This window comes from Colobus angolensis, unplaced genomic scaffold (assembly GCF_000951035.1).
Source record: "Colobus angolensis palliatus isolate OR3802 unplaced genomic scaffold, Cang.pa_1.0 Scaffold151, whole genome shotgun sequence".
NCBI classification, from domain to species: domain Eukaryota; kingdom Metazoa; phylum Chordata; class Mammalia; order Primates; family Cercopithecidae; genus Colobus; species Colobus angolensis.
The window spans coordinates 1,376,187-1,389,513 of NW_012114611.1; the positions used below are offsets into that span (position 1 = coordinate 1,376,187).

The following is a 13,327-nucleotide window of genomic DNA, read 5'->3' on the forward strand; positions in this document are numbered from 1 at the left end:
ATCCCAGCAATTTGGGAGGCCAAGGTGGGTGAATCACCTGGGGTCAGGAGTTTGAAAGCAACCTGATGAACATGGTGAAACCCCATCTCTACTAAAAACACAAAAATCAGCTGGGCATGGTGGCACACACCTGCAGTCCCAGCTGCTCAGGAGGCTGAGGTGGGAGAATCGCTTGAATCCAGGAGGCAGTGAGCTGAGATTGCGCCACTGCACTCTGGCCTCGGCAACGGAGTGAGACGCCGTCTCAGAAAAAAAAAAAAAAGATAATGCTAACCTCATAAAATGATTTGAGAAGTGTTCTTTACTATTCAATTTTTTGAAAGAGTTTTTATAGAATCATTTTTTTTTTTCTTAAATATTTGGCAGAACTCACTAATTAAACTATCTGGGGCTGGAGTTTTCTTTGAGGGAAAGGTTTTTTATATTACGAATCCAATTTCTTTAGTATATTTATGGATATTCAGAGCTTTTTTTTTCTTTAGTGAGCATTGATAGGTTGTGTATATTAAAGAATCTGACCATTTCATCTAATTTACCAACTTTATTGGCATAAAGGTTTTTCATAATGCTCTCTCCTATTATTCCCACTGTAGAGCCTGTAGTCTCTTATGCTTCATATTGGTAGCTTGTCTTCTCTCTTTTCTTCCTGGTAAATATGGCTAGAATTTTATCAATTGCATGAATCTTTTCAAAACATCAGATTTTAGTTGCATTGATTTTCTTCTATTTTTGTTTGTTTTCTATTGGTCTCTATTCTTATCCTTATTATTTCCTTCCTTCTGCTTATTTTGGGGTTTTTTGTTCTTCCTTTTCTAGTTTTTTCCTCTAAGCACTGATTTGGCAGCATCCTCAAAATTTTGGTATGTTTCTATTTTTACTCGGTTCAAAGTATTTCATAACTTTCCCTGTGATTTCTTTTTTGACTCAGGGTTATATGAAAGTATGTTGCTTAATTTGTAAAATATTTGGGAATTTTCCTAAGATCTCTCAATTACTGATTTATAATTTAATTCCATAGTGGTCAGAGAACATATTTTGTATTATTTTAGCCTTCTGAGGTTAATTCATAATTGTTTTATCGCCCAAATTATGGTTGATATGATCATTGTTCCATATGCATAGGGAATAATATATGTCCTATTGTTGGGTGAAGTGTTCTATGACTGTCAATGGAGTCAAGTTGGTTGACAGTATTTTTCAAAACCTCTATACTTTACTTATTTTTTGCTACTTCTATCAACTCCTGCAAGAGAAGTGCTGGAATCTCCAACTATAATTTTGGATTTACCTATTCCTCCTTTCAGTTCTGGAAGCTTTTTGCTTCATGTATTTTGAAGCAATGTTATTAGGTATATATACATTTAGAATTATGTCCCCCTTATTAATTGACATCTTTAGCATCATGGGATGTCCCTCCCTCTGTGTGTGTGTGTGTGTGTGTGTGTATGTCAGGGTATCTATCACCTAGACTGGGGTGTAGTGGCGTGAACATGGCTCACTGCAGCCTTGACCTCCTGGGCTCAAGTGATCCTCCTGCTTCAGCCTCTCAAGTAGCGGGGATCCCAGGCATGCGCCACCATGCCTGGCTATTTTTTAAGTTTTTTTGTAGAGATAGGCTCTCACCATGTTGCCCAGGCTGGTCTCAAACTCCTGGGCTCAAGTGATCCTCCCAACTTGGCCTCCCAAATTGTTGGGATTACAGGTGTGAGCCACTGAGCCTGGCCTCCATTTGGTTATCGATTGGCTCTAATTTTTAGAAATTTAAAATATTTTCTTTAGGAAAATAACTTTTGCTAATAGCTTTTTCTTATTTTTAAACATTAATGTTTGGTTTGGGAGCATAACATTTAGTAATTTTTAAAAAGCAACAAGTTAGCTGGGCGCAGTGGCTCACACCTGTAATCCCAGCACTTTGGGAGCCCAAGGTGGGCGGATCACGAGGTCAGGAGATCGAGATCATCCTGGCTAACACAGTAAAACCCTGTGTCTACTAAAATGACAAAAAAAAATTAGCTGGTTTTGGTGGCGTGAGCCCATAATCCCAGCTACTCAGGAGGCCGAGGCAGGAGAATCACTTGAACCCAGGAAGTAGAAGTTGCAGTGAGCCGAGATCACACCACTGCACTCCAGCCTGGGCTACAGAGGGAAGGGAGACAATATTTCAAAAAAAAAAAAAAAAAAAAAAAGGCCGGGCGCGGTGGCTCAAGCCTGTAATCCCAGCACTTTGGGAGGCCGAGACGGGCGGATCACGAAATCAGGAGATCGAGAACATCCTGGCTAACACGGTGAAACCCCGTCTCTACTAAAAATACAAAAAACTAGCCGGGCGAGGAGGCGGGCGCCTGTAGTCCCAGCTACTCGAAGGCGTAAACCCGGGAGGCGGAGCTTGCAGTGAGCTGAGATCCGGCCACGGCACTCCAGCCTGGGCGACAGAGCAAGACTCCGTCTCAAAAAAAAAAAAAAAAAAAAAAAAAGCAACAAGTCAAGTAAATATATGTTAGGTAATAGACAAAAAGCTCGATAGTGGGGAGTCTAATCTCCTAATTCTTCTAATCAAACTGATGATGTCACTGGGGAAAAGAGGATCGGTTGGAACCTGGCATTTGGCAGTTACCAGAGGAGTTGTGCCTGGGCAGAGGGTACCCAGGAGACACCCTGGTGCCCTTAACCTCCAAAGCAGGCAACATCGTGTGTCCACGTCTGTGGACCAGAGACACAGGATGTTTTGTGACTGACAGAGTGATCCAAAATGGAGAAGGATGACCCTCCACAGTTGGTGACTCCCACATCTGTGAAAGCCATCATCTTGAGGATTGAGGCTGCTCAGCTAACTCGGGCTCAAGAGGTAGCCCCTGAGATGAAGGAATCACCCTTATATTGGGATATGATGTGGAGGCTGGGGACTGATCCCAGGTTTGAGCGAGAATCAAGCTGTGGGTCCTCAGAGGTCCTGGGATATTCAGCAACCCAGGTCTGCAGACAGATTAGTATAAATTATCTCTCTCCTAAACTTCGCCTCTACAGGGTGAGCTGAAAGCAACCACCCGCCTGAGGCAGGGCTGGGGCCGGGAAGGGGGCAGGAAGCTCGAGGATAGCCCTGAGGCACATTGTGGTACATCCTACAGGGCAGGAGAAAGGACCCAGAATCTGTTATTGGCAACCCTCCAGAATCCCCCAAGCTGAGCCCAGAAGTTAATGGGGGTTGGGGAAATGGCCAAAGGCTCAAATCACCCTGTACACGAGGCTCTAGTACATTTTTTACTTGAGCCTCTGATCCTAGAGTTTCCTGGGGCCTCACTTTTCCAAGCTTCTGTTGCCTGTGGATCCTTGTAAGGAAAGACATCCAGAAACCCCCAGCAACCTCTGAAATTCTAAAGAAATGTTTGCTGTGGGGTTTTGGTACTCTATCCTTTCTTGACCTTCTTAATAATCACAATGATAATAAAAGCTAACACTTTTGTGTGATGTGCCAGGTACTATTAAAAGCACTTTAAAATATTTAATTCATTTAATCCTTACAGAAACCCTGTGACATAAGTACTATAATGATTCCCACTTTAAATATAAGAAAACTGAGACCCAAAGAGGCTAAGCGACTTGTCCAAGGTCATGCTGCTAGCATGTGGCTTCTGGCTCAAGTCCACAGCCCTAACACAGCAATCTGCTGCTTCTCTATAGGATATTTCTACCCAGCTCTTAGACATTTTGGACAATGTCAATTGTGTCATCAACCGCTTCCAGGAAGAATTAGGATATGATTTAAAAGAAAATGCCAAATCTCACCAGACAGATCCAAAGGGCAAGAAGAGATTCATCTTGCTGGACAAAATTGCCTCCTTCTCCAAAGATGCTAAGATGAAGGAGAGGCACCTGTATGACATTCTCCGCTGGCTAGGTGACTGGGGTGAGTTTGCAGGCTGGGCACCGTGCCTCCTCTGGCGAGCACAGAGACAGCACAGGACACAGCCCCTTCTCCAGTGAAGCATTCCACCACTCCTGTCACAGCACGTCACCTCCATGCTCCTGAGGGGCAGACACAGAAGTGTCCAAACATCACAGATCATGACATTAGCTGAATATATGATGAAACCTAAGTCACGGGTCCATTATGACATCTCATTTTTTGAGCAGGATAGAAACTAAATTCAAACCCACATTAGCTATTTTACAGAGCACCCCTGGGTGATATTCAAAGCACTGAATGACCTTTACTGCATGAGCCCTGATGCCAGTTGTGTGAGCAACTGGTACAGCCATTTGGGTGTGGGTCAGCTGCATTAAACCCTAAAGCTAGGTGCTACCCCCCACTCAGCTCAGAGTCATCTCATCACAGGACCTGTGTGCTGTGTGCTGGATGCTCCAGCGTTGGAAGAAGATGGTATCAGGATGTGCCCTGCCACCCGCATACTACCCCATGCTTGGAAGCTCTCAGTCAGTGGTCCCTCAGCTTCCCTCAAGACTGAGAGAGCAGTTAACTCTCCTTAATTAATTCAGTTGTCCAGATGTTGGACCAGGCAATGGGCATAGAGCAACAACAAGTCAGATACCTTCCTGCTGTACAGACAACAATACTATTCAATGTCCATTGTGAATTTCTACACGGCAGGCCTCATGTTAATTGTTCCACATGTATTATCTCATTTAATCTTTACCCAGTTCTTTTATAGGGAAGGAAACTGAGGCTCAAGGGGATAAGCGACTTGTCCAACATCACATAGCTAGTAAGAGGTAAAATCAATGTGACTTCACAGCCGCTGTAACCCCTGTTCTATAGGGCTGTCTGTGTCCCCCTGGAGGACAGACTGCTCTCAGCCTGCACCTCCCATCCCTTCTCCAGGTGACACTCTGACCTATGAGATTGGGGCCAGGAAGAGTGAAGAGGAAGAAGCAGCCCTGGACAAATGGATTGAAGTGACGGAGAAAATGTTACCACTCTCCCTCATTGCCACCAAAAGAGGCATTGAGTCACTCACTGCCCTTTGCTCCACTCTCATTGAAGGACAAAAGAAAAGGTCACAAGGTAGGTTCTAGGAGCACCTGGCCAGGGAGCTAGGTGGGGATGGGGTGGATGCCATGGCAGGGGAAGAAGTCAGAGGCTGGGCCTGGGGTCTTTCTGATTCTCCTCCATTACTGAAGCTTGATTTGAGATGGATGGGCAGTGGTGAGGGACTGGGGATTGAGCCCAGGTCGAGCACTGAGCAGCTCTGAGCTGTCCTTCAGCGCTAAGGGAGGTGTGATGTGGAGACAGGTCTCTGGCGTGCTCACTGGAGCTGAGGCCTCATGTAGGTTCTAAGGAACAAAGCTGGGAGGCCAGGAGGGCTAGAGTTAGCAGCTAGAGGCTGTGGATTATCCTCTCCTCACTCCAAACCCAGCAACAGAGCCAGGAAGGTTGGGGAGGCTCAGCCGGAGGCTGCTGCAGAGGTGGACCATCAGCAAATAGCTAAACCTTGACTTTTTACTCCCATCAACATTAGGGGAACCTGAGATTATCGAACTCTTACATTTTGTAGATGAGAACACTGAAGCTCAGAGAAGAGAAGGGAACACAAGGAAAGCCTGTGGCCCCACACACAGGTTTTCTGGCTTCTTAATCTCACTCTAGAGTTTGAATTGCATCTCTGTCAATTTCTGGTTGTATCACTTTGGGCAAGGACTTCATCTCTCTGAGCCTCAGTTTCCTCACATATAAACAGAGGAGGGTACTGCCTAGCTCCAGGTTTGTGGGGAGGCTTCCACACAGTGTGAGGTGTCTGACACCACGCTTGGAACATGCTCAGGGCTTAATTAACAATAGTTAACCATCAGCATTTACCATTGTTCTTCATGGCCAGCCTCATTATCAATCAAGTAAGGTCAGCAGGAGGGAGAAGGCAGGGAAAAGTGGATAAGGAAACAATCTGTTCTGCCATCTGTACCATACTCTGTCTTCAAATACACTTATTGTATACTTAGACCCTTGCTAGATTATAAACTTATGAATGGTAAAGACTGCATCTTTATTTCTTTTTAGGGATGATTTATTGAGCACTTATAACTAGGTACCTGTTACTGCACCTGGCACTAAACATGCATGATCTAAGTCCTATGACATAGATTCTATGATTATCCCCATTTTGCACATTGGGAAACTGAGACACTGAGAAGTTAGGAAAATTGCCCAAGGCAAATCAGAAAGATAGGATTCAAACCCAAGTTATCTTATTGCAGAATCTAAGCTCTGGACCACTAGGCCACATGGCCTTTCTGACAATACTAGCTAGATGCTAGCCCAAGTTCAGTATCCCTTAATTTTTATATTTCCTCTACCCCTCATCTGAAGTTAGCATTGTTTTTTCCACCAGTGATGTTTATTAAATAGGCAGATGAATGGATGCTCCAAGAAAATCACTCCACCAGCTCTATACATAGTAGGTCCAAGGGGGTACAATGACCACCGTGACCCAGCCTTTGAGAAATTGAGATCTGCTAATGGCGGGCACAATCTGTGTGTAGTGCATTTTCCTGGGGAGAGAGGGTGCTGCTTTCCTTAGAGTATCAAAGGGATCCCCCAAATGGAAAAAGACATTAGTTATTAAAAAAATAAAACATGTGAACAGTTGGAGGACCATGTGATAAATTCTCCACAAGCACAGTCCAGTGCTAACGGGAAAGGGAAACCAGGCTTCCTAGATGGGTGTAAGGGGTTTGGGTAGCTGACAATAGGAGGTAAACACACATACTGAGGCTGGGAAGTGGCATGATTAGAAAAATAACTCTACCCAGGAGAACATGGAAGACCAGGAGGATGCTGCAGTGAGCTGTGCTGGCTTGCCTACGTCAGGCCCCTCTGGGCTCTGCAGGTGCTGTGGAGCTGGCAGACCCTGAGGCTGGGCTCTGGGCAAGCTGTGCACCCAGCAGAGGTCTGCCCTGTCAGCACCATCCCTGGTCCCACATACAGCCCCAGCTCCATACTCTTGCCAAATCCCTAAGGGGGTTGCCATTTTGGCCCTGCAGGGTTTGGAGAATCAATGCAATCCTTGGGACCCATGAGAGATCGTTGACTTTTTTCTCTCCACTTCTCCCAGTGTCCAAACGCACCTTCTGGCAGGGCTGGCGGGGAAGAAGCCCACAGACATCTCCATCCCATCCTCAGCCACTGAGCCCAGAACAGATGCTCCAGGACCAGCATACCATGAACACCAAGGCCTCAGAGGTGACATCCATGCTGCAGGAGCTCCTGGACTCTACCATGTTTAGCAAGGGGGAGGTCAGGGCCATCAGGTACATGGCCACTGTGGTGGAGAACCTCAACAAGGCCTTGATCCTCCAACACAAGGAGAACAGGAGCCTGGAGACCAAATACAGGTACCTGCAAATGCAGGCGACCGAAGAGCTCAGCAGCCAGAGGCTGCACTTCCAGCAGTTCGTGCAGGTCCTTGAGAGCAGGAGGGATGCTCTGCTGAAGCAGGTAGAGATCTTAGGGGGAAGGTACCATGACCTTCTCCTGACGAAGCAGGCCTTGGAGTTCCAGCTGAAGAAGGCTCAGACTGCTACAGGTCAGGCAGAAGACCCGGCTGAGGTTTCTGTTGACTCCCCGGGTCCCTCTGAGAGAGAGACCCTTCCAAGGAAAGAAACAGTCACGGAGGAAAGCCAACAGGAACCCATGAAGAAGGAGCAGTTGTTCTCACCACTTCCCCCAGGTACCATGGCCATGGTGTGGGACAGTGGTGCTACAGCTGCAGGGCACGAGACACTTTCCACCATGACTGTGCACTCGAGGCTCGCAGATGTGTTCAGCAGCAAGGACACCAAGAGCCTTGAGCCTGTGCTTCTACCCTTAGTAGATTGCAGGTTTCCTAAGAAATGGGAAAGACCTGTGGCAGAAAACTCAGGCCACAAAGACAAAGACCAGGAGGACTACTTCCAGGAAAAGGGAGGACTCCAAATTAAGTTCCACTGTAGCAAACAGCTGTCTCTAGAGAGCTCCAGGCAGGTGACCTCTGAGAGCCAAGAGAAGCCCTGGGAGAAGGGATTCGGCTGGGAGACACGGAGGCAGCTGTGGCTGGAGGAGGAGGAGATGTGGCAGGAGCGGCAGAAGAAGTGGGCCCTGCTGGAGCAGGAGCACCAGGAGAAGCTGCGGCAGTGGAAGCTGGAAGACCTGGCCAGGGAGCAGCAGCAGAGATGGGTCCAGCTAGAAAAGGAGCAGGAGAGCATAGGGAGAGAGCCAGAGCAGCTAGGGGAGGACGTGGAGAGGAGGATTTTCACACCCGCCAGTCGATGGAGGGACTTAGAAAAGGCAGAGCTATCGTTAGTGCCTGCCCCAAGCCGGACCCAATCTGCTCACCAAAGCAGGAGGCCACACTTGCCCATGTCTCCTAGTACCCAGCAGCCTGCCCTGGGAAAGCAGAGACCTATGAGTTCAGTGGAGTTTACCTACAGATCACGGACCCGCCGAGTTCCCACAAAGCCCAAGAAATCTGCCTCCTTTCCTGTCACTGGGACATCCACTCGAAGGCTGACTCAGCCCTCTTTGCAGATATCCCCTGCTACTCTTAAGGAGAAGGTGTACCACATGGACATGGAGGCCCAGAGGAAGAACCTGAAGCTCCTGAGTGAGGAGTCTGAGTTGAGGCTGCCCCACTACCTGCGTAGCAAAGCACTGGAGCTCACCACCACCACCATGGAGCTGGGCATGCTCAGGCTGCAGTACCTGTGCCATAAGTACATCTTCTATAGACGCCTCCAGAGCCTCCGGTAGGTCCTCCCTGGAACCCACCTGGCACCCACCTGCTGCAATATGTGGGCAGAGCCTAAACCCAGTGGGAGAGAAGGAACACAGGGCAAAGGGGGATGGCGAGAGCCACCCCAGGCCTGGACAGGGTCTCCTGAGTGGGGTCCAGAAAAGCAAGTCTGGCCTGGGGCCTTGGGCAACCCCTGAAGGTGTGGGAAGAAGGGCACTGACTGCTGCTCTCGCTGTAGTGGGCTTTTCCTCTAAGCCACTTCCTTCTCTCTTCCTCTCTTCCCATGGCCCTGTCCATAATCTGCCTAATGTGCTCCCGTCTTTCCTTTCTCTTCCTGTTTTCATCCCAGCCCCGAGGCTCCTCACCTGATACCACCTCCCACTTTTCTCTGCCCCATTTTCCCCAGCTCTTACCAGCCTCCACTTCTCTTTTTGCTCTAAGGAATTAAAGAAAACAAAGTCATCTCTGGTTAACAGACTTGGGGGATAGATGAGGCCTCTCTACCCCCTAAATCGCTTCTCCTCTCCTCTCAGGCAAGAAGCAATCAACCACGTACAAATCATGAAAGAAACGGAGGCTTCCTACAAGGCCCAGAACCTCTACATCTTCCTGGAAAACATTGACCGCCTGCAGAGCCTCAGGCTGCAGGCCTGGACGGACAAGCAGAAGAGCCTGAAGGAGAAGCGACGAGAGTGCCTGAGCAGCATGGTGACCATGTTCCCCAAGGTGGGCCTCCCGCCCCCACCCCCTGCTCTGCCTCCTGGGGTCAGCACAGTCAGTCGGCTTGGGGCCCCATTTTGCGGGGGGACCCTGGGGATGTGGCTGAGACTGCGGGACCAGGGGCAGAAGGGAAAGGAGAAGGCAGGATAAGGCCTCTGCACCAGTGAGAGGTGAAGGCAGGCGGTGGCCTGAGCATGGGGGAGGGCGGCTTTCCAATCTGTTTCTGGGGAGAGCAACCCAGAGAGAGAGAGAGACAGCTCTTCAAAAAGAGCTGTGGAAGAGAAGATTTCTTCCAGAGAAGAAAGGCAGCTGGATCTTGCAGTCCTGGCTCTGGGCTGTGATTCTCCCTCCCCTGTGGTTCTCCATGCCCTGCTCCTGTCAATCTGGTGGCTCTCCAGGCTTGGTGCACAGCCGTCATCTTCACTGTCTTGCAGGGACTTGCTTTGCTTCTCCCTGAATCAGCTCCTTGGCTTTCCAGATTCCAGGTCTCTTCTTCCTTGGTTCACTTCCTTGTTTTAGTAGAGTCCCTCCTCCACTCACTTTCTGACAATGGTTGCATGGGAGGTTAAGTCATTGAGACCCTGGTTGTCTGAAAATGTCTTTACTTAATATCTGTCCTCACTCTTAATTGACTGTTTGCCTGGATGTGGAAATCTAGCTTAGAATCCATTTTCCCTCATAATCCCTCAAAATGTGTTTGTTTGTTTGTTGTTTGTTTGTTTTGAGATGGAGTCTCACTCTTTTGCCCAGGCTGGAGTGCGGTGGCGCAATCTCGGCTCACTGCAACCTCCACCTCCCAGGTTCAAGTGATTCTCCTGACTCAGTCTCCCACGTAGCTGGGATTACAGGCACTCACCACCACACCTGGATAATTTTTGCATTTTTAATAGAGACAGGGTTTCACCATGTTGGCCAGGCTGGTTTTGAACACCTGACGTCAAGTGATCCACCCACCTTGGCCTCCCAAAATGCTGGGATTACAGGCATGAGCCACTGCACCCGGCCACAATTTTTATTATTTATAAATTTATTTATTTAAAATAAGTTTTACTGTATATATTTAAGGTTTACAACATAACATTATTAAGATACATATATAGCAAAATGGTTACCATAGTGAAACAAATTAACATATCCATCATCTCACATAGTTGCCATTTTTATCTCTCCTCTGGCAAGGGCAGTAGTAATCTACCCATTTGGCAAAAATCCTGACTACAATACACTATTAACTATAATCCAACACATAGAGCTTTCCGTTTTTTAATCCTATGTATTTGCTACTGTGTATCCTTTGGTCTATGTCACCCTATTTCCTCCCATCCCCACTCCAATTCTGGTAACCACAGTTTTATTTTCTGTCTCCTCAGTTTGGACTTTTGTTTTTTTTTAGATTTCACATACAAGTGAGATCATGTGATATTTTTCCTTCTACGCATGGCATACTTCACTTAGCATAATGTCCTCTGGGGCCAACCATATTGTGGCAAATGGCAGGATCTCCTCCTTTTTTAAGGCTGAATAATATTCTACTGTATATACAGTTATGCATCACTTAATGATGGGGTTGTGTTATGGGAAATGTGTTGTCAGGCAGTTTTTTGTTGTGTGAACATCATAGGGTATACTTCCACAAACCTAGATGGGGTAACCCGCTACACACCTAGACTATATGGCGTAGCCTATTGCTGCTAGCCTACAAATCTGTGCAGCATGTGACTATTCTGAATACTGTAGGCAGTCAGAACACAATGGTGAATATTTGTATATCTAAACATAGAAAAGGTACAGTAAAGAAATGGTATTATAATCTTATGAGACCATGGTCGTATATGTGGTCCATCATTTATTGAAATATTGTTATGCAGCACATGACTGTATATACCAGAGTTTCTTTCATTTGTCCACTGATGGGCACCTTGGTTGTTTCCATAGCTTGGCTACTGTGAGTAACACTGCAATGGACATGGGAGTCTAGATATCTCTTCAAGGTGGCGATTCTGCTCCTTTGGGTATATACCCAGAAGAGAATCCCTGGGTCATAGTAATTTCATTTTTAATTTTTTTAGGAGCCTCCATACTGTTTTCCTCAATGGCTGTACTAATCTACCTTCCTATGAATAGTGTACAGGATTCCCTTTTCTTCACACCCTTGCCATGACCTTATTATCTCCTGTCTTTTTGATAATAGCCCTTCTAGCAGGTGTGAGGTGATAGCTCATTGTGGTTTTGATTTGCATTTCCCTGATGATGAATGATGTTGAGCACCTTTTCATATACTTGTTGGCCATTTTTGTGTCTTTTTTTTTTTTTTTTTGAGACGGAGTCTCGCTCTGTCGCCCAGGCTGGAGTACAATGGCGTGATCTTGGCTCACTGCAAGCTCCACCTCCTGGGTTCACGCCATTCTCCTGCCTCAGCCTCCCGAGTAGCTGGGACTACAGGCGCCCGCCACCACGCCTGGCTAATTTTTTCTATTTTTTAGTAGAGACGGGGTTTCACCATGTTAGCCAGGATGGCCTCGATCTCCTGACCTTGTGATCCGCCCACCTCAGCCTCCCAAGGTGCTGGGATTACAGGAGTGAGCCACCGTGCCCAGCCGTCTTTTTTTTTTTTTTTTTTAAAGACAGCAAGTGTATTAGAGCAACAGCGTGCAACAGAATGCCTGCTCCATAGACAGAGCAGGGCTGTCCCATAGGCAGAGTGGCCCAGAGTACCCCATGTCTTTTTTGGATAAATGTCAATTGAGGTCCTTTGCCCCTGTTTTTTTTTTTTTTTTTTTTTTGAGACGGGGTCTCACTATTTTGCCCAGGTGGGTCTTGAACTCCTGCTCTGCCTATTTTATTATTTTTAGTTTGCTAAATGCCCTGTTTATTCTGCAAACAAGGCTTAGTAATGTGCAGACACAAGTTGTAGGTTGAGAAATCTCTGTGTAGTTGTGACTTCACAATTGTACTTCAGTAAAAGCAGTTATGACGGTGACTTCTGAACATATTAACCTACCATTGTTTTGTCCAGAGCGAACAGTGAAAATGGATTCCTAATGGCCTGTTTCTCTAAGTGATGGTCACATTTTGCTGCTCTAGTATTTAAGAACGAGTGGAGCCTTCACTTAAGCTGCCATCTCCTTGCCACTCAGGGCTTCAACAATTGGAAGCACAAACTCAAAGCTGGCTCTCGGCTTGTAAGAATTTCAGGCTGTCCTTTTCCACACGATTCTCAGAGTAGGTGTAATGACCTCCATTCATCATTTTGTCCTTAGCAAGCGGGAGTGTTGTAACTTTACTTCCAAAACTTATTTCATGAGTCATCAGAGCAGTAGGACTTGTACAGATGGTGGCTATAAGGTACTTCTGGTTTTCCTGTTCCTTTAGTATCTCCTTCACAGCAGCAGACTCAAATAAATTCTGTGCACCCAGATTACCTCCTAGTAGAACCACTGTGTCATATGGTCCCCCTTTTTTTGCATCTTCAAGACTGGTATCAGGGCAAATGACAACATCATGGCTACACTGTACTGGGTCTTTTCCAGCCAGACCCGCAATGGTGACCTTAATCCCAGCTCGCCTCATGACATCTACAGGATGACCGTCTCCATTTCCTCTGCTTCTTCAGCCAAAAACTCAAAATAATAATGATTTAAAAATCAGGAGCCGAGCGCGGTGGCTCATGCCTGTAATCCCAGCACTTTGGGAGGCCGAGGAGGGCGAATCATGAGGTCAGGAGATCAAGACCAGCCTGGCTGACACGGTGAAACCCCGTCTCTATTAAAAATACAAAAAAATTAGCCAGGCCTGGTGGCGAGTGTCTGTAGTCCCAGCTACTCAGGAGGCTGAGGCAGGAGAGTGGCGTGAACCCAGGAGGCGGAGCTTGCAGTGAGCCGAGATCG

The 13,327-nt window shown here is 47.0% G+C and overlaps 1 protein-coding gene across 3 annotated transcripts in view; it reads left to right on the top strand.

Annotated features, from left to right (window-relative positions):
- Positions 1–2,571: 2,571 nt before the first annotated feature.
- Positions 2,572–13,327, top strand: part of FAM186B (family with sequence similarity 186, member B) — a 23,495-nt gene continuing 12,739 nt past the window's right edge. For 2 of the 3 annotated variants that reach the window (XM_011936164.1, XM_011936163.1), the window contains exons 1-5: positions 2,572–2,845; positions 3,679–3,904; positions 4,838–5,020; positions 7,065–8,733; positions 9,254–9,446. In XM_011936164.1, the coding sequence (XP_011791554.1) occupies positions 2,750–2,845; positions 3,679–3,904; positions 4,838–5,020; positions 7,065–8,733; positions 9,254–9,446 (2,367 nt within the window). In that variant the 5' untranslated portion in view covers positions 2,572–2,749. Of the gene's footprint in view, positions 3,026–3,678; positions 3,905–4,837; positions 5,021–7,064; positions 8,734–9,253; positions 9,447–13,327 lie in introns of all 3 variants that reach the window. The other variant, XM_011936161.1, reaches the window with a different exon arrangement.